Raw genomic sequence first — 22,989 nt, 5'->3', positions numbered from 1 at the left:
CATCCGTCCATTCCACGGGCACTTTAAATGGATGGATGGATTACGTAACAGCAAGCTGGTGGAATGGATGGAAATGGATGATGGAAATCTATTACCATCCATTCCCATACAGACCTCCATTTCCATCCATCGATGATCCATTCCATTTGAACAAATCAGTGGAGTGGATCGCCACCCTGATGACAGAAGAATCGGTGCAGGTTTAGGTCATTGGAACCTGCAGTCATGAATATGTCGTTTGCTGTTGTGTGCTTTAATATAGTCAAATATTTCAACAAGACTATACGAGTACTTTACGATTAAGTTCTCAGTTTTGCGATTAACTTTATGAATAATATAAAAGTTTTGATCTTACCGTAATCATATCCACCCATATGATACTGAATCCCCACTTGTGCCTAACGCACATTATGCTCAAACAGGACTCATAACCAGTTGAAATATTTGATTATATTGAAGCACACTACAGCAAACAAACATATTCATCACTGCAGGTTCCTATGACATCTATATATACTTGAGACATTTCCTTCTGAAACCTTCTACACATTCCACCAATACCGAATTGCGTCATGATTATATATTGCCAGAATATTCTACAATCTACGATCGTAGGCTAGAGTATGCTACACATTTCCACACTTCATCTTGCAAGAAGGCCGGGTCACGGATGGTCAGCGATTGATTATTCAACTTATCTCTTTAAAGCCTAGAGGTACAGTCCGAGCGGCCACAGAAATCGTCGCTGCTCGCATAACAAAACACCTAACCCACTCTCAATTTTCTTACACTTTAGCCGGGCTTTGACTATCGTTGATAGCATTGACTAGGGGCTGATACCAAACGTCCGCAATCTTCTCATCCCCAGAATCGTTTGGATGAACTCCATCTATCAAGTCACTGGTCGAAATGCCGGTGTATTGATCCACCACAATGATGGGGGAGGCTGTCATAGTCTTCGAGAGCGCCCAAGGTGTTATGGCGTCGTTGAGATCAACGTCGCTCTGGTTATTGAAGATCGACGGGATTATCTTCGCGACCTGAGCACACGTCAGTCAGCGCGGTATGCCCGTTTTAGGGATCAGACTTACCAGAATCTTCATCGTTGGCTTGCTAGCCCTCATTTGATCCACGAGTGTGCTGAACGACGTAATAATATCCGACGTCGGCTTGTTATTGGCAATGTCATTCGTTCCCAAGTGCATGACGACTATATCCGGATTTGCCGAGCTGAGCCATCCCACAAGTAGATTGTTGTTGGCAATATCGATTGCAAGGTAGCCGGCATGGCCCTCGTTGTCTCTATCCCAATCGCTGACATTGCAGGTTGTAGTAGAAGTGACGCTGCCGACGAAATCGATATTCTCGATGCCTCCCAACTGAAGTTTGTCCCAAAGGTATGCGCGCCAGCAACCCCACTCGGTTATGGAGTCACCAAGTGGCATTATCTTTGTCGATACTTGGGCGACAGCGCGGACGATGAGTCCTATGACGCCTATGGGGATGAAAGTTCTGTACAGATGCATTATTGCCTATCGAATTTCGAAAACATTTGGAAAACCTTCATAGAAAAGACCGAAGAAAAGAATTGCTTCGAGCTTGATACTTATACTTGAAGGGTTCACTGAACATCGCATGCCTTTTTCCGCTCTATGCTGTTATGCGCAAGCGCTGTCGACAAACTATGCGACAAATTCGGTAATAATGACTGAAGGATGATGATAGTAAGGGATTATCCTTACTTCTTCTTGCCTGATCGACTGTCAGCGGCGTCTGTGAGTTCACAATTTTGACGGCTTGCAGACGGAGTGCTTGCAAAGTGTCGTCCGCCTTCTTTACTCAACGCTAATTTGTTCTGACGCGCTCCCATGGGCCAACCGCGGCCTGCGCATTAGGTTTTGAATTTTCGCCTTGGCGGACAGCGTAATTGTCTATGGCTGGCGCCGTCAGCGCTGAGTCCAAAGCGTTGTGATTTAATTTTGGTGTGCAATTCGCGTTCAACCACTGTAGTTTGAGGTCTACTTAAAGTCTAGAGGTCTACGTATGCTGACTGCACTGCGATAACTAATGAGACAGTGATCTACGTGGGTATCCGCTGATGTCAGTGTCTTCACTAATTCCTTGTTTGTGACAGGGCAAGGCATGTTGAATATTGTGGTCGAGGGTCAGGGTTGCTACTGCTAACTAAGTGGTGATAAATATCAGCTGAGCTCGGATTTTAATGGATTGTAGAGACACTCATTTTCCGGCTGGTTGGCGAAACCCTGAACCCGGCGGTGTAATGTATGCAATATACACATTCCATTTGGGCGCGAAATAACTCTTTCGTGTTGTGGGCGTTGGGATTGTGTCTAACCTACCAAGTTGTCCCCCTTAAGGGAGAGCATTGAAAATTATTCAACCTTCCATACACGTCATTAGTTACGCTTGCCGCGAAGGTAGCGGCTCTGCTGTTCATTCCTTTGTGCGTCGGTACTAACACCTTAGCGTCCAACAAGTAGCGAGCTCAGGATCCGGCAGGGCGCCTGATTCGGTGCGAAGGTTCTCCATGTGGCAAGTTGTCACTGGGAGCGGAGTGGCATGACCTCGCTTAGCGGAGAGTTGGAGGATACATGATCACCTCTGCAGGAATCTGCGCATCGCATCAGGAAGAGCTCGCACTCGGTACCGACGCCAGGGTACTACGCCGGACGCGCACATTCGTTTTCGGGTGTTCGTTCGTTTTGTACATTTTTTTCTGTATATCCGTTCATTTCATGTACACGTGTGCCTACGGCACAGAGCGGGGAGAAGGGTATAAGATGTCCTCTCCGCTCCCTCTGCCCGTCGGTTAATTCTAAAACACTACATCTTTGCTCACGCGCAATCCCAGATTAGTGGGATGCCCTTACATTATCTGCAGGAGCCTTGCGAATGAGCTCAACAGACATGGATCCGACCTTCTACCGCACTGCGGCTGACGCCATCGGCGCCCCGCCAGAAACAGTGGCCTACATAGTTGCTTTCGACCCCGCCGGTCAGAAAAACGATGCTGTGACAGTGATCGATGTCAAGCCTGGATCCAAAACCTACGGTAGAGTAATTGGCTGGGCTGATACACCGGCCTTAGGCAACGAGCTGCACCATTTTGGATGGAATGCCTGTTCCAGTGCGTACAAGCACGAAGGACACAACATACATGGCCTACAACGACGCTACCTCCTTGTTCCTGGCCTCCGGTCATCGAACATCTACGTCTTCGACGTGGGCCCTGATCCACGTAAACCAAAACTTGTCAAGACGATCGATGGCAAGACGCTCTCCAAGAAGGCCAGCTATTCTCGTCCACACACAATTCACTGTGGTCCTGATGGGGTGTTCTTGACCTGTCTAGGTGGCGCGGAAGGCGACGATGACGGACCTGGCGGTGTCGCCCTGCTCGACCACAACACTTTTGACGTCCTGGGAGCATGGGAAACCGAACGAGGTCCGCAGCATTTCCACTATGACGCATGGTGGCATCTGAATCAGAACGTGTTGATATCCAGCGAGTGGGGAAGCCCGTCGATGATCGAGAAGGGCGTGGTCCCAGAACTGCTCCTTGGCAACAAGTACGGCCACGCCATCCATTTCTGGGATCTCGCCGCCGGCAAACACTTTCAGCGTGTGGATCTGGGCGAGGAGCACCAGATGGCGCTAGAAGTGCGCCCATCCCACGACCCCGAAGCTACCTGGGGCTTCGTTGGCGTCGTGATCTCCACAAAGGACCTCTCCGCGGCCGTGTTCCACTGGTTCCGCGACGGTGACACCTGGAAGGCCGAAAAGGTCATCTCCATTCCCGCCGAACCCGCCGATCCAGACCTCCTCCCTCCCGCACTGAAGTCATTCGGGGCCGTCCCGCCATTCATCACCGACATCGACCTCTCCGTCGACGATAAGTTCCTCTACGTCTCCTGCTGGACCACTGGCGACTTAAAACAGTATGACGTCTCGGACCCCGCACACCCCGTCGAAGTCGGCTCCGTCCGTATCGGCGGCGTCGTAAGTCGCGCCGCACACCCCGCGAAGCCGAGTATGCCACTATCCGGAGGGCCGCAGATGCTCGAGATCAGCCGAGACGGGAAGCGCGTATACTGTACTAATTCCCTGTATGGATCGTGGGACGACCAGTTCTACCCCGACGGCGTGGGCGCGTGGATGGTCAAGCTCGACGTGAATCCCGACGGGGGGATGACGTTCGACAAGGATTTCTTTCCTCATGGGGAGGAGTTCAGGGGGCTGCGGGTTCATCAAATCAGGCTTCAGGGAGGCGATGCGTCGACGGACTCGTATTGCTACCGGCAATCTGATGTGTAAGGAAAAATTGTAATAACTCAACATATTTGCTAGGGTCAATTGAATCCAAATCCCCATGTAAAACTGGTTAGCAGATGACCTGTTTAATCAAATTCATCGACAGTTATATCAACAGTATACATGTACGGGAAACAGTCCTCCCGATAACCTTCCTCTCTTGCGGGTCATCCCATCAACTGTTTTGGAGGTTCCTCGGCCCGGTAAAGGAGATTTCTCAATATCAAATTATATACCATGCCGAGCGTGTTAATAGCATCCGTCCCCCACTCAATCTGAAAATCCGCTTACCCTCTATTGAACCGGCTATGTTCCATTGCCATCGAATCTGTCCTCTCGAAATCACCGACCAGCTTTTCCACCTCCGGTAGCAACTCGACGCCGTTCTGCGATGCTGCAGGCCGTATCATGCGGAAGATGCCCCGGGCCAGGTCCATGAGGGAGCGACCGGAGCGAAGGATATGCAGCAGTTTGTGAGTGTTGTTTGCGTTCTGGGGTTCGGAGGAGGCACGAACGAGGAGGAGGGTAACTATGACGCTGCTGGCGGGAGCCACGGTCCCAGCGGAGAAATGCAAGGTGCGGCATAAGAACCTTGCTGAATCCAGCTTCACGCGTCCAGTTTCAACCTGGAGATACAGGTGAATACGAGAGCTGTAATGTGCGTTAGGCACAAGTGGGGATTCAGGAGGAATAGTAGCTCACAGTTTGCAAGTTAATAAAAAGTATTTTATTCACCTGAAACTTGCCCGTCGACCCACGGCCCAAGCGGTCTTGTTATACCCGCCTCCTGCTGCTGATCTATCACACGTACAAGGATTTTTACAAGGAAACTCAGTCATCACATCACCATTTTCACAATGAAACCCAGTCATCACATATACAAGAATATTCACTGACGATCTATGACAAAGTCGTGGGAGGAATACCCGTCAGGCCCACCACAGATGCCGTTCAGACAGCTCCGTGGGGTTGACAATACATTGCCTCCATCGCATCATCTTCGTTCTCCTTCGCTACGCGCTGTAACTTCTTGCATTCAACTTGGGTGGCCTCCGCGCCGCGGAGGATCTCGTTAACCCTCTCAACAGGGATTCAGGTGCATTCTCTTCCATCACGTCTTCAATGAATTTTCTGACGTCGCCGTCCAGTTCCTCGAGTCTAGGGTCGGCCGCCAGGAGTCTCGGACTCTCTGTTGATTCAGTCGCGCCATGGTCTCCGGTAGATAGTTTCTTGCAACCGATAATGGTCGATACTTTGTCAAATCCTGCGGTAAGTATTTCGGGAAGATGAGAGTCGATCGCTAGATAACTATCTATGAAATATAGTATCGATAAAGAAAAGGAAAAAGGAAGTTAATATGGTGATTCTCTCACCATTATCGTCCTATACTCACACCTTAACTTCAGGGTCAGGTTATATTATCCCCATTTAGGAATTAGGCTAGCTTTATTGGGACTAAACAAACAAGGGGATACGTGCATACCGCGGGCAACTCCTTAGGTGATGGCCCTGGACGCCTGTCAAGACTAAAACTCGTTATAACATCGCTACTTGGGATTTTAATATTCACTAGTGTCATTACAGAGGGCCAGGGCCTAGGGGTGGACACGAATGACGAATATATTCGCATTTGAATTGCGAATATACTATTTGGATGTTTCATGCTTACGAATGCGAATGCGAATGCGAATAGAAAAAATTTATTCGTAATTATTCGCAATATTCGCACATATAAAATATAATAGTTTAACAAATACATTAAAAAACTTCCTCGTTGCCACATATCCCTCAACAAATCAAGCTTCGCACGTATAAAGTGTAATAATTTAAGACTTACGTTAAAAATATTCCTCGTTGCCGTACATATCCCTTAACAAAACAAACTTCCTCATGGTGTCCCCTGCAACTTCTGACGAAGGAATCGCTAGATAGTCTCTAGCCGCGGCTGCCATCCGCCGGAACTCGCTTCGGTGAATTCTCCACCATTCGAACAGCCAGTTTTTGTCAGCAGTCACTGACTCATTTACCACCACGGTCGCGCTGTTAAAGTAATGTTCAATATCCGACCAGTGACCGGTGTGCGGTTGTGCCTTTTGCAACACTCGCGCTTCAATACTGTTGCCAACCACGGCCGGTTCTCCAGAAGTGGACAGAGCCTGCGCTGCTCGCGCTCAAGGGGTAATCGCTGTGAAGGGCATCCTTTAAGATGTTAACAATATTATCAGCAGTTTCTGCACCCAGTTCCTTCTCAAGCAGCCATGCTTTAAATCGTGGATCACGCACTAAGGCAATGTAAGACGCGTTCTGCCCGTCCATGAAATTATAATTCTGTTATTTTTTTTAGGCCAGCTGACACTGCTTGGGCAATATCTAGATCAAGACCAGAGAACTCCCCCTGCCGAGAAGCAGCGTCGTGCAGCATGTCTTGCAACTCATAATATATAGGTATTGCCAGACTAATCTGTGGCTCCCGCTTCGAAATCGTCAGTGTAAATTTTTCGAATTTAGCCAGAACAGTCGCAATTTGTCGCAAAAGTAGCCAGTCGTCGGCAGTAAATTGTGGAAAGCAAGTTTGATTGTGCTCCATCCAATTCCGATTTGCTGCTTAGCTTCGAGCGCGTCACGGATCATCCGATATGTGGAGTTCCAACGGGTATCCACGTCATACTGAATCACTTTTGCTTTCAAACTATTAGCCCGGCACGAAATCTTCCATTGTTGTTTCCTTTGGGGCGTTCTCGATATCCACAAAGTCATAATTCGAAGCCGCGAGAGTGCAGAATGTGATCCAATGTCTTGGCTGCTATTCATGAGATTGTAAGCGTGCTCTGCTGAGGCACGATTGCCAGATTTTAAACTGGCAAGAATGTCGGTCACTATGAGATTGAGCACATGGGCGAGACATCTAGCGCTATAGATGCCCTGAAAGCCCAGTCGCTTTGCACTCGAATCGTTAGCATCCTAGATTCGGACTGCGACTGATCAGCTAATCTCAAGTATAGCTCGGACATAAGGGATTCGTTATTGGCAGCATTATCTGCCGTCACTGTTAGAACCTTTGCTTCGATATGAAGCTCAGTTAGCGTCTTATGCAACACTTCCGCCACATTCTCCCCAGTTATATTTCGGTGAAATCCAGAACTTGCTGGTGGTACTGAAACTCCGGTGTCAGCCAATGTCCAATCACTCCCAATATCGCCTTGGAGATTTGGCTGGTCCAAATATCCAGAGATAGTGCAATTGTCTCGCACGTTTGTTCCAAGTGTCAATCAACGCATGTCAAACTCCAGGTCAATTCTGCGAGCCATTATTCTACGGGATGTGATCGGGAGCGAGACACCTGGCAAATCTCTGAATATCTGTTGGAATGCTTGTGACTCGATTTTCCTGACATAAAAGCCATATGGTCTGTCACTGTCCAACGTACTAAATTTTGTTCTAAGTTTTCGCAACGTTTTCTTCGGACCGTTTCTTGAATAGTGGCAATTGACTGCTGTTTTCATCGTGTGTTGGTGATCTTCATGGCCATTATTATCGGTGCTGGGTTTCAGGCGATGCTTATTAAGGTGCGATCTCATAGTTATTTGTTGTATTAGGGTTTAAGCCGCAAAGTGTCTATTGATAGGATAAATATATGAAAGTAGCAATCAGAACGACAGGATATTAAAGTACGCTAAGCAATAAGCTTGATGGCTTTTTTGAACCTATTCACAGCGGTTGCCGTCATTGCATCCCGGACAATACTCATAAAATTGTCGCAATTAAAAAAATCGACGACAACATCAGCTGCAGCGTCACTTCGTAGTGACTCCCGCGGTATCAATTCTGCCAGTCGCATGTCACCAACGTCGCGCGGGATGCTAGAGCTTTTGTCTCTACCATTTTCTATGAGAACCTATGACACACTAGACTTAGTATTATGGTTTACTAGTTGGGACAAAGCGTGCCTTACATATTTCATATTCGTCAGAGCGTCCGTATCATCAGAGTTGGGGTCCTTTCGTACAACCTCCATGAAGCCCTCAGATATTTCGTCCAACCAGGTGTGCCCTTGAAACACCAATGGGCCGAACTTAAACTGATCCTGCGACTCTCAATACAAGCGCATCTGCACAACTTGCTCATCCATCTGGAGCGAAGTTAACGAAATGCGCTTATGTGGTATAGAATAACGTTCTTTCTCGTAAAATGCAAGCAACAGAACGATCTTGCATTTACTGTCAATTCTCCACTTTCTGGCCTTCTCCAGCAGGTTATCATGCGTCTGGGAGATGCCAACTTCAACAACGAATTTGTACTCCTCCCAGCCCTCAGTTTTACAAAAAATGACACCGTCTGGCTCCATTTCATACTCTGAGCGATCGTTCTTTATCAAAATCGTCGGACTAATACTACATCCCAGCCTTTGGTTGGCGGCCAAACGAATCCCTTCGCGTTCCAAAAGCGACTTCACGCGGTTGACATGGCCTAATAGCGAGGGACGTGTCCTCATGGAGCCGAGTTTTTCTGTCACGATGGTGACAACCTGATGCGTCCAGTCATAAAGTAATCGGGGATACCTATATTAAGCATGAGTCACTCTGGCTCCATTTCACATGCGCATTGCATACGAGTCATCCTCTTCGTCCTTGCCCAATTCAGTCTTGAGTTGATCATACAAAGACGAGCTAATGTCAAATTCGTAGTCGTTGTCAGGCTCATTCGCCAAGACAATTTTGCGTATTTGTAGATAGGGAATCTCCTCGTAACTAGTCATTGATTCAAATGAAACAAAGCCTGTCCGCTGAAGATCCTGTCTTAGTGACCGCCGTACCGATTGCCGTAGGCGTCATCTGTGCAACCCGTGTTCCATGGCTACGTTCATGAGACTCTATATTTGAAACGACAGCAGATACGTTGCGACGCTGCACGCGATACGTTCCTGCGTAGGATCGGCCAGTCTCACCGACGAACGTAGCCATTTGATCGACCAGACGTGATAGTCTGAATTGCAATGTCACTGTCACGTGCAAAAGTCCGAAGATCCTTTACCGATGCATCGACTGCGCCTTTTGTCACCTCGACGAACGTTATTCAATAGCATTGCTGATTGCGAGGTCAGATACGTCGTATTGCGCCGGATATTGACTGGACGGTCTTGCGGGCACGCGATCTGGACTCCAGTCTACGCATCTATCGTGCAAAATAGCAAGTTCGATGTTGACTTGTTTTACCGCTCAGAGCGTGCATTATGATTCGGTCGGCCCCAGTGTGTAAAGTAGTATGACCGACATGGAATACATATTATCATATATGAGATCATAGCAACTCATGAGTTTGCTACCTAATTCGAACATTCAACGTCAAGGTCTGCGTACATCCTATTTAGAGCAACGTTGGATTAGCAAATTGCGATCAAAGATGCAGACTGAACGTTTTGTTTTGACAAAAACCTACCCGCCATGAAGATACATGTACATATTTCGTACCAGATCAGCGCGATAAATTTCTCCTGGCAGTTTGTGATAGTACTCCGAAACCAGGGGAAATACTTCTTGACCAAATTCAAGTTATCCTCGTCCGTCCACAGAACCCATTGCCAGTCTGGATTTTGTTCCCGGCACGATCCGCTCCACGTCTCAAACTTGGAGGGCAATTCTGGTGTCGACTAGCTCTGGTGTATTAGCTTTGGTACAAACTGATAGTTCTTGGGTACAGGACTTTCCAGGAGATCCTTCGCAGACAACTGAATGGCCTGTGATTTGGAGGATCCAAGCAGTTGAAGCCGATAGGTCGCGGAAAACGATAAGTGCAGCAATGAAGACAACAACAACAATGAGGGCAGTGACTCGTCGAATGGGAGGCGATAGAGAAGAATGGCTGTCATTGTCTGGCGAGTCGATGAGCCACAGCTTAGGGAGACGTTGCAGTACGACGACTAGTTAAACTGGAGCTATGATGCGATCGCAAATACCGGATGGCGAATAAAAGGAGGCTCATCAGGCTTGGAAGAAAGCTATGGTTGCAGCAGAGAAGATCTGCCGTAGCAGCAGGTCGCGAGTGAGAAGGGGACACATGAGGACAGCAGCGATGGTCTATACTGTGTCAGACAACAGCAGGCGGCGAAGAATGCGCGCTTTACGTAGACTAGTCGATAAGCTAAAACACGCCCAACTAATTGTAATTTAGGCGCTAACTAACCTACTTTAAATTTTTCTAGGGAAGAAACTTATTAGGAATATTCTATGCTGGGTTGATAAAAGAAATATATAAATAATGGACATTTCGTGGGAACGTCAAAATCAGAGAAACGTCTGAAATACGACAAAGCATAAGCCAAGCCTACACGCAGCAATGCAAGCAGCAGGAGAGATAACCCGCGTAAAACACGCCCATTGACTCTTAAGAGCGCAGTTAGCGTCCGCTTCTAAGATCCAGTATCGACACTAATTAATAGACGCGCCAGTCCCATTTTGTCGGGACAAACCATTGTCTCTCAAATTTAAGTGAGGTATTTGTGTCAAGATCAACACCAACGTATTTACAATTTGAGCCGTAGCGCAAACGGCGTAAGCAGTGTGGCGTTATACTTTCTCGTGTATTAGACGGCCACCAAACCACGGATTGTGTAGGGCTAGGGCAAAGCTTTGAACGTCAGTCAAAATCAGCCGCGCCAAGAAAGTCCGTATATCGAATCCTGTGAAACATTTCTACACCTTCGAGGCCGGTGCTCGTCTTGCGCCAAATTCCGTGGCCCGAGGATGCCGCATTCGCCGGATGTCGGAAGGGAAGTGGTCCGGCAATTGCTCTTGTGTTGCGCCTCGGCGGCCCACAGGTTTACCCTGAACCCTGTTTCCGGACTCCGGACCCAATCACTAATCGGATGTGAGAGTTCAGGTGAAACATATGGGTGCAATACACCACTCAATCGATGTTAGAAGTAGTCACACGTGGGAGTATCAATTTGGCGTTTGTGTGCGGAAACCTTAAGAGCATGACGCAGTCAGCAATTTGGAGTGCCTCGGACGTATGCCTGTTTTGGGTAACTCCGGACGCTAATCCTCTCGTCGCCTTCCAAAGTCGCACACGCTAGAGCCAAAGAGGAATGGGCCATTTGCACTTATGAACCCTACAGTTCTAATGTATGACATTGCCGACGTTTGCCGAAGAGTTATGGTGCCTTGTTCTGCATACTATATTTCAGAGTATCGCAGCACCTCTGATTCAATCGCATAGCTTGTTGGGTCATTCATCTCAACGTTGTTTAGAGAAAGAATCTCACTCGAGAACGCTGGCTGTTATTACCCGGCCATGGTCATCAAGTGTTGGGTAGCTCATTGTCGCGATCACACTGAAACACGGTTAACTCTGTGTTCTGTTACGGAGAACACGATAGATCATCTACAATCTGTCGGTCGGTAGGCTAACTGTTGACGTTGCAAATTCACAGAATCCCATTTGCAATGGTCTATCGTCTCTATGGCCCAAAAGCAAGGGTCTAAAGTTTGGATATCTACTGCCTTAATGCGACTCCACCAACTCAAATTGTTACACCTCATAAAAACCTCGACCTTAACACCCGAAGTCAAATGTTCTGGCGTTGGCCCAATAGTGAGATTAATAGCCAAGGCACCCTGAGCTCACGTCACTCTGTCAACGGCCGATTCATTATCAAACCTCGGTGACGGCCCAGCATCAGCGGCGTTGTTGAAGAAAACTTGATCTGATCGTATGTTTCCAACCTTTAGCTGCGACTGGCACGCTGCGAACAAATACGGCGCATTTGTTTAAGTTAGATGACTGCAGCAGCAAATCCGGCCGGCCAACTAGTCCATCGCTCCTATTTCCAACTTCAGCCGCAACTGGTTCGATTAATGAGGCTTCTACTTCCACAACCTCACGATTTCCGTGGGCCGCTTTCTGGTCACATGGAAAACGCAGGATGAAACTTCGCGTGCCCTGCCAAGAGTAACAATACTAAACACGATGTTGTCAGGTCTGGTCACGAAGCGTCCTAGATCTGAAGGCATTGATGAGGCTTAATTGACCTCTGGCCATTGTGCAGGTTGACGTATGTCGCTCGTGTGGCTGAATTGCGTTCGTCACTCGCTGGTGCTCTGCTATCCTCAACTGCCTGTGTTACTGCAGTCTGGGGCACTTTGAAGTCTGCTTTCGGTCTCCTATCGCTAATTCAGCTAGCTAGCTACGTCTGGCATCTTGACGCCGAGCCCAACAGCCACATGTCATCCATTCGACGGGGTCCGAGCCCGATGATGAGGTTAATTGCGTGACGAGACTACATAAACATCGCCATCATCGTTGCCTTTTTCTCCTGAGATTTACCAACCGCTTTTTTGCAGCAGTTGAATTAGGCGATTGGGTAGCGTGCAAGGATAGCACCTTTCATTTCTGAACACTGAGGGCCGGTCTGTGCTATGGCCGATCCACTACCGCCCGCGGCCGACCAGAGTTGTTCGGACAGCGTCATCAATGGCGGTCAAGATACAGCACCCCTCACAATGCATTCGATTCACCTCGCCGAAGCTGCAGCATCAAGAACCAGAAGGACAACTGGCGTGTACGACGATGGTGAAATCGGCGACATAGACCGGCAAGCGCCGCCGGCGAACTCTGCACTACCTTCTTTCCTCTCATGTGGGAGTAGAAGGCGACGGAGACCAGTGGGTCCCTTGCCGCAAGGTCAGAAGAACGCTCTTCTAAACGATATAGAAGACAACCTCGGAGCGAACTATCCCAACACGTTGATGTACTTGGATTGGGCCGCTGTCCTATTACAAACCGTTTTCAGTGCCGTCGCTACTGCCCTTGCCGGGTTCAGCGCGAGTAAGGTGACGGTCGTCGGTTTTACGGCGTCAGCAACCGTCGCCGGCGCCCTTATTGCGCTGTTTAAGAACTCAGGAGAGCCTCAGCTATCAAAGCAGAGGAAACTAGAGCTCGATCACTTGAGACTCAAGGTCGAGGCCGTCGACGCCAATATATCACTCAACAATGCCGCAGCTCTGGCCACACTCCAATCTACGCTCGTCAGTCTGCGCCAAGAGTACGAGACAATTGACAAACAAACTTCCTCTGCATATGTCGGTGTAACGTCTGCTCCATCGACGACGGCAGCCCAGGTCACCGGGATCCGACACCTGGCATAAAAGGTGCCGGTGTCTGCACTGAAGATGGGTCGGTTTAGATGTACAGTGTAAGATTTTCCGTTGTTCATGAATACTTTCACCGGTGCTTTGTTGCAAAGTTCTCTTAGTCAACCGTATCCCTGTTAGGAACAAGGCTGCAAGCGCACATGCTTTTGGGCTTATCTCCCGAATAGAGTTTTGGTCGTCGCGAGTAAATATCCAGTTCTTAATAATTACACTCTCAAATAAACACAATCAGTTTCGACAACCAGCGAAGCGTCTGGCGTTCGCTGGTGTCTTGACCCTGGCGAGCGACGTTTTGTCCGACTCTGTCGACTCCTTAGAATCTCGCTCGCCTGGGCGCCAGAGCTCACGACTTTAGTGTACACCAAAACCCAACCACAAAACCCAGAAGAAACACTTACATAAGCACTAGCACACCCGGCCATCGAGGAGACTGAGTTATAACGCCCAACAATTACCCAGACGGCGTGACCGCTACACGGGATATGGATGTATGTATGAACGTTTACACTCCCATTTGTGGAATCCTCTGAACAGCAACTCCTGGAGGACCTCCGTGACGAGGAAACGGACGTCCGCACGCCAGTCTCGCCCAGCTTAGTCATTACACTAACTATTCACCTTCGTCCTCCTCTACTTGCTTTGTAGTAAGATGATACGAGTCTGTCCCTGCCACAGTGTCCTTTTCATGCTCAATGGCAAGTTTCGACAAATGGGCAATGATATTCTCCATTTGCGTGTCGCTCCGGCTGCGCGTCTGCCGTCCGAGATTGTCGACCCAGGGAATTTTGTTCAGCACAAAATAGACAAGCGCAAGCACAATGGTGACGCCAATAGAAAATGCCCAAATGACGACGACGGTGACGATACTGGTCGATCCACTCGCGGATTGCACTGCTGGATCTGCTGGGTTATCAACCTCTGGCGGTCCAGACAGCCATCCGAAAAGACAAAAGAGCGTCGCGATAACATCTACACCAAAAATAGCAGCAACCAGTTGCCAAGATGGCCACGTCCTCCCGCCTCGAGTGACAAAGATCAGCCAGTTTTCTGTCAACGAGACTTGCAGGAATAAAATTTCTTGCACGGAGCCGAAGTTTTCGATGACCCCCCCGTTTGGCAGAAACATCGAGCCCCGGATGACCCACGTTCCCATAGCTAATAGCATCCCGAGGACTACGCTCACAAACCATACTTTAGGTAGCTGCCACTCGACAGGTCGAGCCTCGTAGTGTGCATTGTCGTATGCCACCGCGACCGTGGCCAAATCTGCAAACAGAGCAAGAAAGACGACGAGCTGCACGCGAATGGTTTCATTGATGATGAGCATGGATGTGACGAGATAAATCTCCAAATGAAGACAAAGGGCAATACGATATTGAACATAGGCCTTCATGCGTTGGAAAATTTGTCGCGCGACTTTGATTGCATCGACGATTGTGCTGAGACCAGGCTGAAGAAAGACAATATCTGCAGCTGTTTGAGCTGCTTCTGAAGCTCCTTCAACAGCAATCCCACAATCAGCTTTCTTGAGAGAAGGCGCATCATTGACACCATCACCAGTCATTGCCGTCAGATGGCCTCGCTGCTGCAGCATCTCCACAACCTGATACTTGTGTTCAGGAAAGACTTCGGCAAAACCGTCAGCCCTTTCTACCAAATCATGCTGCATCACACCGCTCAGACCACCACTAATGAGTCGCTGAGAATTGTACACTTTTGTACCAAGAGCCAGCATTCGGCAAGTCTCCTTTGCAATTGCGATGGCGTCTCCAGTGAGCATTTTAACATTCAGACCGAGTTGTTTCGCTTCGCCGATAGTCTGAGCTGTGTCTTCGCGAGGTGGATCGAACATGGGTAGCATACCCAGCAGAGTCCAACCTTCATCATCTTTCTGAACTGCAACACCGAGTGAACGAAACCCTCGACGCGCAAATTCAGTTGCCTTCTGCTTGAACAAATCCACCGTATCTTTAGAGAAATCCGTGAGGGCTAGGATTGCCTTTGGAGCGCCCTTTACGCAGGTATATTTTATGCCATCGCATCTGCACACACTCGTTATGCGCTTGGACACCGGGTCAAAAGGTGTAAACTTCTCCGTTTTCCAGCCTCTCTGAAGAATCTGGCGTGCTTTGGGATATCGCTTGAGTGTAAGGACAGTAACTTTGTCTATTGGGTCAAGAGACTTCAAATTGTGGGAAGATGCTAGAGCCGCCACGGCCATCATCCAGTTGACATCCTGACCTTCTGCAACGTATGGTTCACGTATGCTGAGCTGATTCGCCGTAAGCGTACCGGTTTTATCAGAACAGAGTATATCAACACCCTGATAATGTAAGTTGAAGATCAGTTGCCTAATACAACGAGATGTCACGTACCGCCAGGGATTCGATCGCTGTAAGTTTCTGAACGATCGCCTTTTGCTTTGCCAAATAGGCAGCGCCAACTGCCAAAGTAGCTGTCGTAACAACGGGTAAGCCGACGGGGACGCCAATGATGAGCAGTATCAACGCGTAGTGGAGCAAATTCTGCGAACTGCTTTCTGGAGTGGCAATATTTAAGTGATGAAAAATGCCACCGATCCAAGCAACCAAGATCCAGGCTACGACAATGACGAGCAGTGCGGTCCCTATAGAGTTCATGATGGCGTTGAAGTGGCCCTGATCTTTCGCACTCTCAACCAGCGCAGCAGTCCGGCCGACAAAGGAATTTTTGGCAGACGCAGTGACGACGGCAAAGGCTTTTCCACGTTTGCATCCTGTGGTGTAATATACTAAGTCACCCATGTATTTATCGACTGCAAGAGATTCTCCTGTAATAGATGACTGGTCACATGCCACGAGGGAAATTCCTTTCAGGTCATCGCGACCTTGATCATCGTCGTCACTCTCTGGACTATTCCGTTCAGATTCCTTTTCATTAAGAAGTTCTCCCTGTCGTTGCTGCAATTCCTGGTAGTCGGCGAACGCACCTGGGTTATCGTATGCGCAAATCAAACTCGCATCAGCCGGGATGACTTGGCCTTCTTCGATTATGATCTATCAAACTCAGTTAGCATCAGCAAAATAAACGGAAAACGCGGCTCTATATTTACAATGTCTCCAGGTACGATTTCCCTCGCTCTTATTTCTTGTTCCTGTAAATCTCGCACGACCTGAGCTTTCATTGCAATGTCACCTTTCAGACTCGCAACGACATCCGCCGCTTGCTTTTCCTGATACCATCCAACTGTCGCATTAAGCATAAGTATTCCGATGATGACGCCGAAATCGACCCAATCGCGAAGGGCTGCAGCAAGAATGGCCGCAAATTCCATAACTAAAAACTTTCCGTCAACCTATTGCGCGTTGAAAGAGCAGAATCGGGAATACTCATCATAGAGGATTGGGCCCTTGAAGTATTCCAAGAACTTGAGAAACATGTTCTCCTTCTCCGCATAAAGTTCATTCCATCCGACTTTCTTGCGTCGATTCTCAACTTCGATACTCGAGAGTCCTAACTTGATGTCCGTTGTGAGCCAATTGTCCGGGACAACGAATTGTCCTTTGCTAAGCCTGGCGCGCCTTTCACGCCATCGTCTCCAAGGCTTATACCAAGGCGCCGGTTCCTCAAAGTCGACGCTCACATCGGCGTTAGCGGCTGCCTTTAATTCCGGATCGCGGTAAGTTGAAACATATCGGATTAGACCGGTGTACTCATCGACATTGTCGAATGTTTCAACAAATGATTGACTGTCCCGCGAAGGATCACCATTTTCAAGATCGCGCTGCTCATCAGTGGATGGCGCCATTCTGCATTGGTCGTCGGGTTCGGATTACGGAGATAACTAGTACAGGTTTGACAAAGGATGGTGGTTTTTATTCCCTCCCAGACGGCGAAGACGCTACGTCATATTAGCTGACGTAAGAACCAACAATTGACGCAGATCAGGGGATCTTTCACACCGTCAAATCACAGCTGGCCAGCCGGAGCGAAGGTGCCAGCCATGTGCCCGTTCCCCGCTCTATGGGGTTGTGTGCGGCTCGACGAAGACATAGAGACTGTCCCAGTGAGATTGCCCATCCAATAAACGATGGAAATGCTGGGGCCTGCCCACTTGTGAAATTGAGTAAGGTTTGATGGCTTGGAACCACCAGTGAAGGAAGCAACTACTATGCAATACTTTGTCGTCATTATTATTCTGACTTGATCCCACGAAGAACGTCTCTCTCTGGTGCATCCACTCTAGTCGCGGCAATTGTACCACAATGCCCAACAAAACCTTTCATCGGAATCACAAATTATTCAAATACAAAATAAAATAAATCAACGTGTTAATCTTGCCTGTTCTTATATTAATAGGGAATATTTTTGCTGTAAACTCAAATTTGTGAGACATTTGGGAGGTACTACTTGGTTGGATACTTTGCTGCTTTAGTATGGCAGAGCCCAATGATTGGCCATTGTGGTACATGACAAAAATAAGGTTAAGGTTAGGAATTGACATCGGCTAAGCTATATTAGTACGTTGGGAACAGAACAAATCCGGGGCCGCTGAGTTCCGGCGTGCTGCAACTAGAGTGGACCTTTCTCCTGTACCTTATTTACCGCCCGTAAGATAGACTACTTAAATCATGCCACTGTCTAATTTGTGGTATACTTCCAATACGTTTTGCGTTTCCCGCATGCTGGTAATGCAATTCGACGTATATCCGCGACGCGGTGTTGCTTGAGGCATAATCGTGATACTTGACTGTCCGGTCACAGAGGTTAAAACAGAATTTAACTTATATTGTGCAAAATCGCAAACTCGCAGTTAACGATTCTTACATTCGCTGAGACTCCCACAGGACGTATACCGGCACTGCCCTCTGACCTCCTTATCAGCGCATTAACTTTACTTATCATTGTCATCAGCTCTTCGTAATTATTTTAGTCAGATGACATAACCGAGTCATTGATTACGATTCTGCTTCTGGCAGCCCTTTTCATGGGAATCATTCTGCCAGCTTTTATTATGGGAATCATGCAATTGATGCCATACCTCTAGCACTCGCTCTGCTCAAATAAGCATGCAGTCCGGAATCACTCTCAGATGAGCTCTGTTAATGAAATCTGCGAATGACATACAGCTATTACTCTCACCATCCCATCGGTACCACAACGGATTGGATTCAGATAGCGATGAAAGTTTTCTCTGACCGGCAGTCATAAATTTTCGACATAGAATATCCAGCAGTACGATTGAATGTCTTTCCACTGTTTGTTGCTGTGAATCCCTGGAGATTTGTACAAAAGCGATACCAGTCTGGAGAAGTGGTCTGGCGTGATGGCCATTGATGGCTTGTTGACTTGTTACGGCGCGATTGAGCGTCAAAGTAGAGTAAACTAGCAGGAAGCCAGAATGCATGGTCCATATATTCAAGCAGAAGCTGATACACAATACAATTCGAACTCCATACGCTCATGCTCCCATGACATCCAACATGGTGCATATTTCCACCATCCTCGATACCGCCTCCAATAATCCACTGCAGGATCAGCTTCGCAACCACCCACAGCAGCGGCGGCCAGGATTTGTACTCGGGCGGCGTGTGCCCCATGAGAAACGGGAGCATCACGAAGGGATCGTCATGCTTGAGAGTATATTTCCGCGAAGACTCCATCATCTCCCGGAGAACGTCTTTCGCACCCTCGAGAATGTCGATTAGCAATGTCGCATCGAATTTCGTGTTGTCGACCCGAGCAGCTCGGACGCAAGTGGCGAACTTATCGACCGCGTCGTACATTGCCTTGTACTGCTCCTCCTCCTCGGAGAAATCCAACTTGGTATTCAAGATCGGGAACATGATGTTCTCCTCCACGTCATGATGGGCCAGCAACACAAACCCGTCTCGATGACGTGGTGGAGCCGGGTCATGATGAAGGAGGGGAGGTGGTAGGCATCGCTGGGGATTGGAACTAGTGTTACTACAGCCCATGTTGTGTGTGCGCCGAGGAGCAGCTTAACAAATGTAGTCGGTAGTAGATGAACGCGAGGACGCAATACTGAAGCGACACGGGGCGTATTTAACATTTCTCGTCTCTCGTAGAGGACTGTCGTTTCTGCGATCGGCGGCCTAGCCGTCAAACCGTCCGACGCAATGTTAGATTCCTCGTCATCCTTACTCCACGTATTCGCAAGCTACGACGAGAATCAGCATCGAGTCATATAAGCAGCAATGCGAACACGAACACTGACTGTTTAATTTGACTGGCCCTGTCTGTCGATCTCGCCTCATAAACCAGGGTTTGTCGGCGCCGCACTCCAAGCCAAGGCAGCAACTCCAATCCGCCAGCCAAATTTACCTCTGCCTGACCCACAAACAAAGATCAGATAGAATATTTTCGTGCATTATATTGAGCATAGCAAATACGAAAGATTTTCATATTTTCAGGATCTTAGTTAAGAGGGTCGTTGTATTTCAAAGAAGCGAATCAGATGTAACGCCAAGAAGTATACGTACGGCAGACTCAGATGGCGCGTTGACTCGTTTATTGCGGCTGTGGCGCACCGCGCACCTCAATCAAATTCAGGTGCGCGGATAGAAATCAATTAGTAATTTCATTACAATTCTTGATTCCAGTAATTAGTGCAATAATACTGAAATCTTTGGTTTGTATCGGTGCTCCATTGAAGTTGTGTTCTGCACAAGGAAATCGAGTCCGAAAGCTCTGAATCGGTGTGCTTTGGTACTTGCGTCGTAATTTGGTGCTTGAACAGCCGCGTAAGCTAGGTTGCAAGGGAGGTCAGCAACTTCCACTTCCATTGTCGTGTCGTGTGCCCGCCCAGCTGGGCTCACGCCGCATGCTCGTCCTGCTGGACTGCGGAAATCTACGTCATATACCAAATAATACCAATGATACAGTTATGGTTGCATGAAATCGCATTGTCGGCGGCCTGTACATCGAGGTGTAGATTTGTGCTGTGTATTACAGCTGCGTTCGTCGACAATGATGGCGATCTGTAGCTGACACGAGCCAGATATAAAGTAGTTTATTGTACTTATATTTTGCGCATATTTTCCGCGCTGTGTGTGTTTTATTCTGCTTTGTATGTATCGTTAGGCATCGTACGTAACCTTATTACGTCTATTCTGCCTCATTTCCATCCTTTGCTATAATATAATTACTGATGCTCAAATACGCCCGGCCGCAGTGTAATGTTAGAAATTGGTTATTGGGCTAGGGTTGGGTTTAGCTGTTCCGCGACTGGAGTGCATGCAGTCGTGGAGTTCATGGTATGATCCGGCCAAATGCTGACACTAAGTTCGCAGTAATAACTCCCTCCGGGATCAATATTTGCCGTATGCAATTTGTTCAGGGTTTACCCTTACCCGCCAAACAATCCACGTTATGCGGTCCGGAGACCATTAGTGTGACCTTAATTCACGAGTTCACTCCAGTGCGAATCTACCAAACCCGCAGATTCACAGTTCTCGTATTGTAGACACGATAGGCTTATCTCCGAATGGACTCTGACTACAGAAACTGATTTGATCAATCAAGGTCACCATGGAGGTTCCATACAATGTCGATAGTGAGGTTCCGGATCAGAAGATCCTGTGCTGTTGTTTTTGAATGAGTTGCTCACAGATACGCATATCTGGGACCCTGCCATCTCATTGCTAAAGCAAGAGTTTCCGAGATTTCGTTTCCTGCGATATGGTGAGTGCAGACAAAACCAAGAACACTTGAAGCGTCCAATTGACTCCGTTACACTCGCGGTTATCATCAAGACTCCATCGGGAACGCAAAAGAAATCGACCTAACCGTTACATTGCGCCGATGTAGCTAATCTCATGTCCATGCTGAGGATCCCCAGAGCCCATTCCGTCATCGGAGTTAGACTCGGTGGCGCAACAGCACTGGCATTTCGCGAGTCGTTATCCGGATGGCCTCGATAGATTAGTCGCCTGCGATTTCAATATTGCTTCAAACGAAAGGATGCAATTAGAGTGGGATAGTCGAATTCTCTATGCGGAATCGATGGGTAACGTTCTTGCCAACAAAGCAGTAGCGATATGGTTAACTGCTGACAGTCGAGGCTCGCCGCAGTAGGAGCAAGTGCAGGAGATGATCGCCGCTGCCTCGTTGGATGGCTTCGTGGTCTCGTCGAAGGCGCTGTATTCATATGATGAAACGGAAAGGATGGGAAGCATCCATGTTCCTGGTCTTTTCATGTTGGTTCCGACGATGGAATGCTTCCTGAAATAGTGAAAACATTTCCGGAGAAGATGGTTCCTGGTATGGCTACTTTCAAGGAGATACCGAGGGCGGGTCACTTTCCAATGCTGGAAAATCCTGATACATTTGTTGTTACTCTGACGTCATTCTTTTCTGGCGCAAAATACTACCAACTGTTGAGAGCGACTCATTCGTTAATTATACGGATAAGTCGAATGTGTATAGGAGTTCTGCTGTCATGCTATGACCGAAACGGTTTATAGTGTCGACAGCGTTGTCAACATCATTCCGCATTTCCATCGTGGGATTACTTCCCCCATCTAGCTTCCGACTCGGCAACCAACCGGTCCCTGAACCAAGGTTGACTGGCGCTGAGGGGATCGGGCGGGAATCGTCGGCTAGTAGGCTGGCGGATGACAGCGGGACTGTGACACAGCGGTCGCCTGGTTCTCCCAGAGAGAAGTGTGCAATATTATAAAAGGAGGCAATCTTTACTTAGATAGAAAAGGAAGTAACAATAGAATAGGATTAAAACTATCTTTAGACGAAGAGCTCCTAGACTACTCAGACTTGGAGGACGTCGTCGCCCTTGTTTGTGACTTGTGCAGTATATATTTGAGGAACGCCAATCCCCCGATGTACATTGAATAGATACTGATTTGGTTAACGAGACGTTTCCGCGTTTACAACGCCATAGTTTGCTACGGCGCCTTGCAGGACCTCAGGTACTAGTCAATACATGATCGTGTGTACGCTACCATCATATGGCGAGACCCTCGACGGAGGCGAGATGGTCAGACTCCTGGCGAAGACATCGGCGAGCGTCCGGAGCAGGCGGGTCCAATATCGGCGATGCCAACCCCTACAACGGTGGCCCCCTGGGAAGCGGCTATGAGGCAGGATAGCATGGGGACCATCGAAGCATGGACGGGTTCGGATTGGTCCACTGTCAGAAATTGGGCAGAAGAGCTGATTCAGTGGAGGAGTTTAATTAGGAGTTATTAGGAATATAGTATTTCGCATCGGGAGAAAATCAACCCAAGTCAGTGTTGAATGAACTTAATTCACTTGAGATTCACTGCTAGTCACTTAGACTTTGATTGTGAGTCTACTTTGGAACTAACTCCTGACTTGGGGCTCCAAGGGCAGTAAGAGCCAAGTGTTCCATCTTGAACCCAAAATTTCGTGCCTAGAATCTTTCTTTGATTGCAAGATGTGTAGGTTTCTATGTAGCCGCTTATGACGCCAAGCGGTACCTATAGAAAGGGTTTCGGCTAATTTACATCTATACGCTTAGCGAGCCCGC

The 22,989-nt window shown here is 48.1% G+C and overlaps 8 protein-coding genes across 8 annotated transcripts; 2 read left to right on the top strand and 6 right to left on the bottom strand.

The window, feature by feature from the left end:
- Positions 1-447: 447 nt before the first annotated feature.
- V1508DRAFT_423804 (SGNH hydrolase-type esterase domain-containing protein) lies at positions 448-2,022 on the bottom strand. The gene is made up of 2 exons (XM_066941217.1): positions 1,092-2,022; positions 448-1,040 (listed from the first exon to the last, which is right to left on the bottom strand). Exons 1-2 carry the CDS (start codon positions 1,524-1,526, stop codon positions 786-788), a joined length of 690 nt encoding a protein of 229 aa, XP_066793729.1. The 5' UTR covers positions 1,527-2,022; the 3' UTR covers positions 448-785.
- A 783-nt stretch (positions 2,023-2,805) lies between these two features.
- Positions 2,806-4,814, top strand: V1508DRAFT_423802 (selenium-binding protein). The gene has a single exon (XM_066941216.1). It carries the CDS (start codon positions 2,914-2,916, stop codon positions 4,333-4,335), a length of 1,422 nt encoding a protein of 473 aa, XP_066793728.1. The 5' UTR covers positions 2,806-2,913; the 3' UTR covers positions 4,336-4,814.
- Positions 4,815-8,424: 3,610 nt separating this feature from the next.
- V1508DRAFT_423795 (uncharacterized protein) lies at positions 8,425-9,213 on the bottom strand (the record flags this gene model as incomplete). The annotated part of the gene is made up of 2 exons (XM_066941215.1): positions 8,943-9,213; positions 8,425-8,891 (listed from the first exon to the last, which is right to left on the bottom strand). Exons 1-2 carry the CDS (start codon positions 9,086-9,088, stop codon positions 8,426-8,428), a joined length of 612 nt encoding a protein of 203 aa, XP_066793727.1. The 5' UTR covers positions 9,089-9,213.
- Positions 9,214-9,843: 630 nt separating this feature from the next.
- Positions 9,844-10,583, bottom strand: V1508DRAFT_423793 (uncharacterized protein). The gene is made up of 2 exons (XM_066941214.1): positions 10,513-10,583; positions 9,844-10,458 (listed from the first exon to the last, which is right to left on the bottom strand). Exon 2 carries the CDS (start codon positions 10,196-10,198, stop codon positions 9,980-9,982), a length of 219 nt encoding a protein of 72 aa, XP_066793726.1. The 5' UTR covers positions 10,199-10,458; positions 10,513-10,583; the 3' UTR covers positions 9,844-9,979.
- Positions 10,584-12,426: 1,843 nt separating this feature from the next.
- On the top strand, positions 12,427-13,520 carry V1508DRAFT_250695 (uncharacterized protein). The gene has a single exon (XM_066936387.1). It carries the CDS (start codon positions 12,747-12,749, stop codon positions 13,473-13,475), a length of 729 nt encoding a protein of 242 aa, XP_066793725.1. The 5' UTR covers positions 12,427-12,746; the 3' UTR covers positions 13,476-13,520.
- Positions 13,521-13,823: 303 nt separating this feature from the next.
- Positions 13,824-16,860, bottom strand: V1508DRAFT_441435 (E1-E2 ATPase-domain-containing protein). The gene is made up of 3 exons (XM_066942290.1): positions 16,573-16,860; positions 15,857-16,516; positions 13,824-15,804 (listed from the first exon to the last, which is right to left on the bottom strand). Exons 1-3 carry the CDS (start codon positions 16,792-16,794, stop codon positions 14,092-14,094), a joined length of 2,595 nt encoding a protein of 864 aa, XP_066793724.1. The 5' UTR covers positions 16,795-16,860; the 3' UTR covers positions 13,824-14,091.
- V1508DRAFT_390991 (uncharacterized protein) lies at positions 16,816-17,284 on the bottom strand (the record flags this gene model as incomplete). The annotated part of the gene is made up of 1 exon (XM_066937933.1): positions 16,816-17,284. Exon 1 carries the CDS (start codon positions 17,266-17,268, stop codon positions 16,816-16,818), a length of 453 nt encoding a protein of 150 aa, XP_066793723.1. The 5' UTR covers positions 17,269-17,284.
- A 1,018-nt stretch (positions 17,285-18,302) lies between these two features.
- V1508DRAFT_451139 (uncharacterized protein) lies at positions 18,303-19,702 on the bottom strand. Its single transcript, XM_066942496.1, has one exon. The coding sequence runs from the start codon at positions 19,436-19,438 to the stop codon at positions 18,632-18,634; it is 807 nt and encodes a 268-aa protein (XP_066793722.1). The 5' UTR covers positions 19,439-19,702; the 3' UTR covers positions 18,303-18,631.
- Between the last annotated feature and the right edge of the window lie 3,287 nt (positions 19,703-22,989).

Source organism: Lipomyces doorenjongii, assembly GCF_038497915.1.
Source record: "Lipomyces doorenjongii strain NRRL Y-27504 unplaced genomic scaffold V1508scaffold_61, whole genome shotgun sequence".
In the NCBI taxonomy this organism is placed as follows: domain Eukaryota; kingdom Fungi; phylum Ascomycota; class Lipomycetes; order Lipomycetales; family Lipomycetaceae; genus Lipomyces; species Lipomyces doorenjongii.
The sequence above is the reverse complement of the archived record's forward strand: the minus strand, read 5'-3'. Positions and strand labels throughout refer to the sequence as shown.

Excerpts from the sequence above, each read along its gene's own strand:
- V1508DRAFT_423804 (XM_066941217.1), bottom strand. The coding sequence starts at position 1,526 with ATGCATCTGTACAGAACTTTCATCCCCATAGGCGTCATAGGACTCATC. Across the intron at positions 1,041-1,091 it reads AGCCAACGATGAAGATTCTG|GTCGCGAAGATAATCCCGTC; the intron begins GTAAGTCTGATC and ends ACGTGTGCTCAG.
- V1508DRAFT_423802 (XM_066941216.1), top strand. The coding sequence starts at position 2,914 with ATGAGCTCAACAGACATGGATCCGACCTTCTACCGCACTGCGGCTGAC.
- V1508DRAFT_423793 (XM_066941214.1), bottom strand. The coding sequence starts at position 10,198 with ATGACAGCCATTCTTCTCTATCGCCTCCCATTCGACGAGTCACTGCCC.
- V1508DRAFT_250695 (XM_066936387.1), top strand. The coding sequence starts at position 12,747 with ATGGCCGATCCACTACCGCCCGCGGCCGACCAGAGTTGTTCGGACAGC.
- V1508DRAFT_441435 (XM_066942290.1), bottom strand. The coding sequence starts at position 16,794 with ATGGAATTTGCGGCCATTCTTGCTGCAGCCCTTCGCGATTGGGTCGAT. Across the intron at positions 16,517-16,572 it reads AAATCGTACCTGGAGACATT|ATCATAATCGAAGAAGGCCA; the intron begins GTAAATATAGAG and ends TGAGTTTGATAG. Across the intron at positions 15,805-15,856 it reads CAGCGATCGAATCCCTGGCG|GGTGTTGATATACTCTGTTC; the intron begins GTACGTGACATC and ends TTACATTATCAG.
- V1508DRAFT_451139 (XM_066942496.1), bottom strand. The coding sequence starts at position 19,438 with ATGGGCTGTAGTAACACTAGTTCCAATCCCCAGCGATGCCTACCACCT.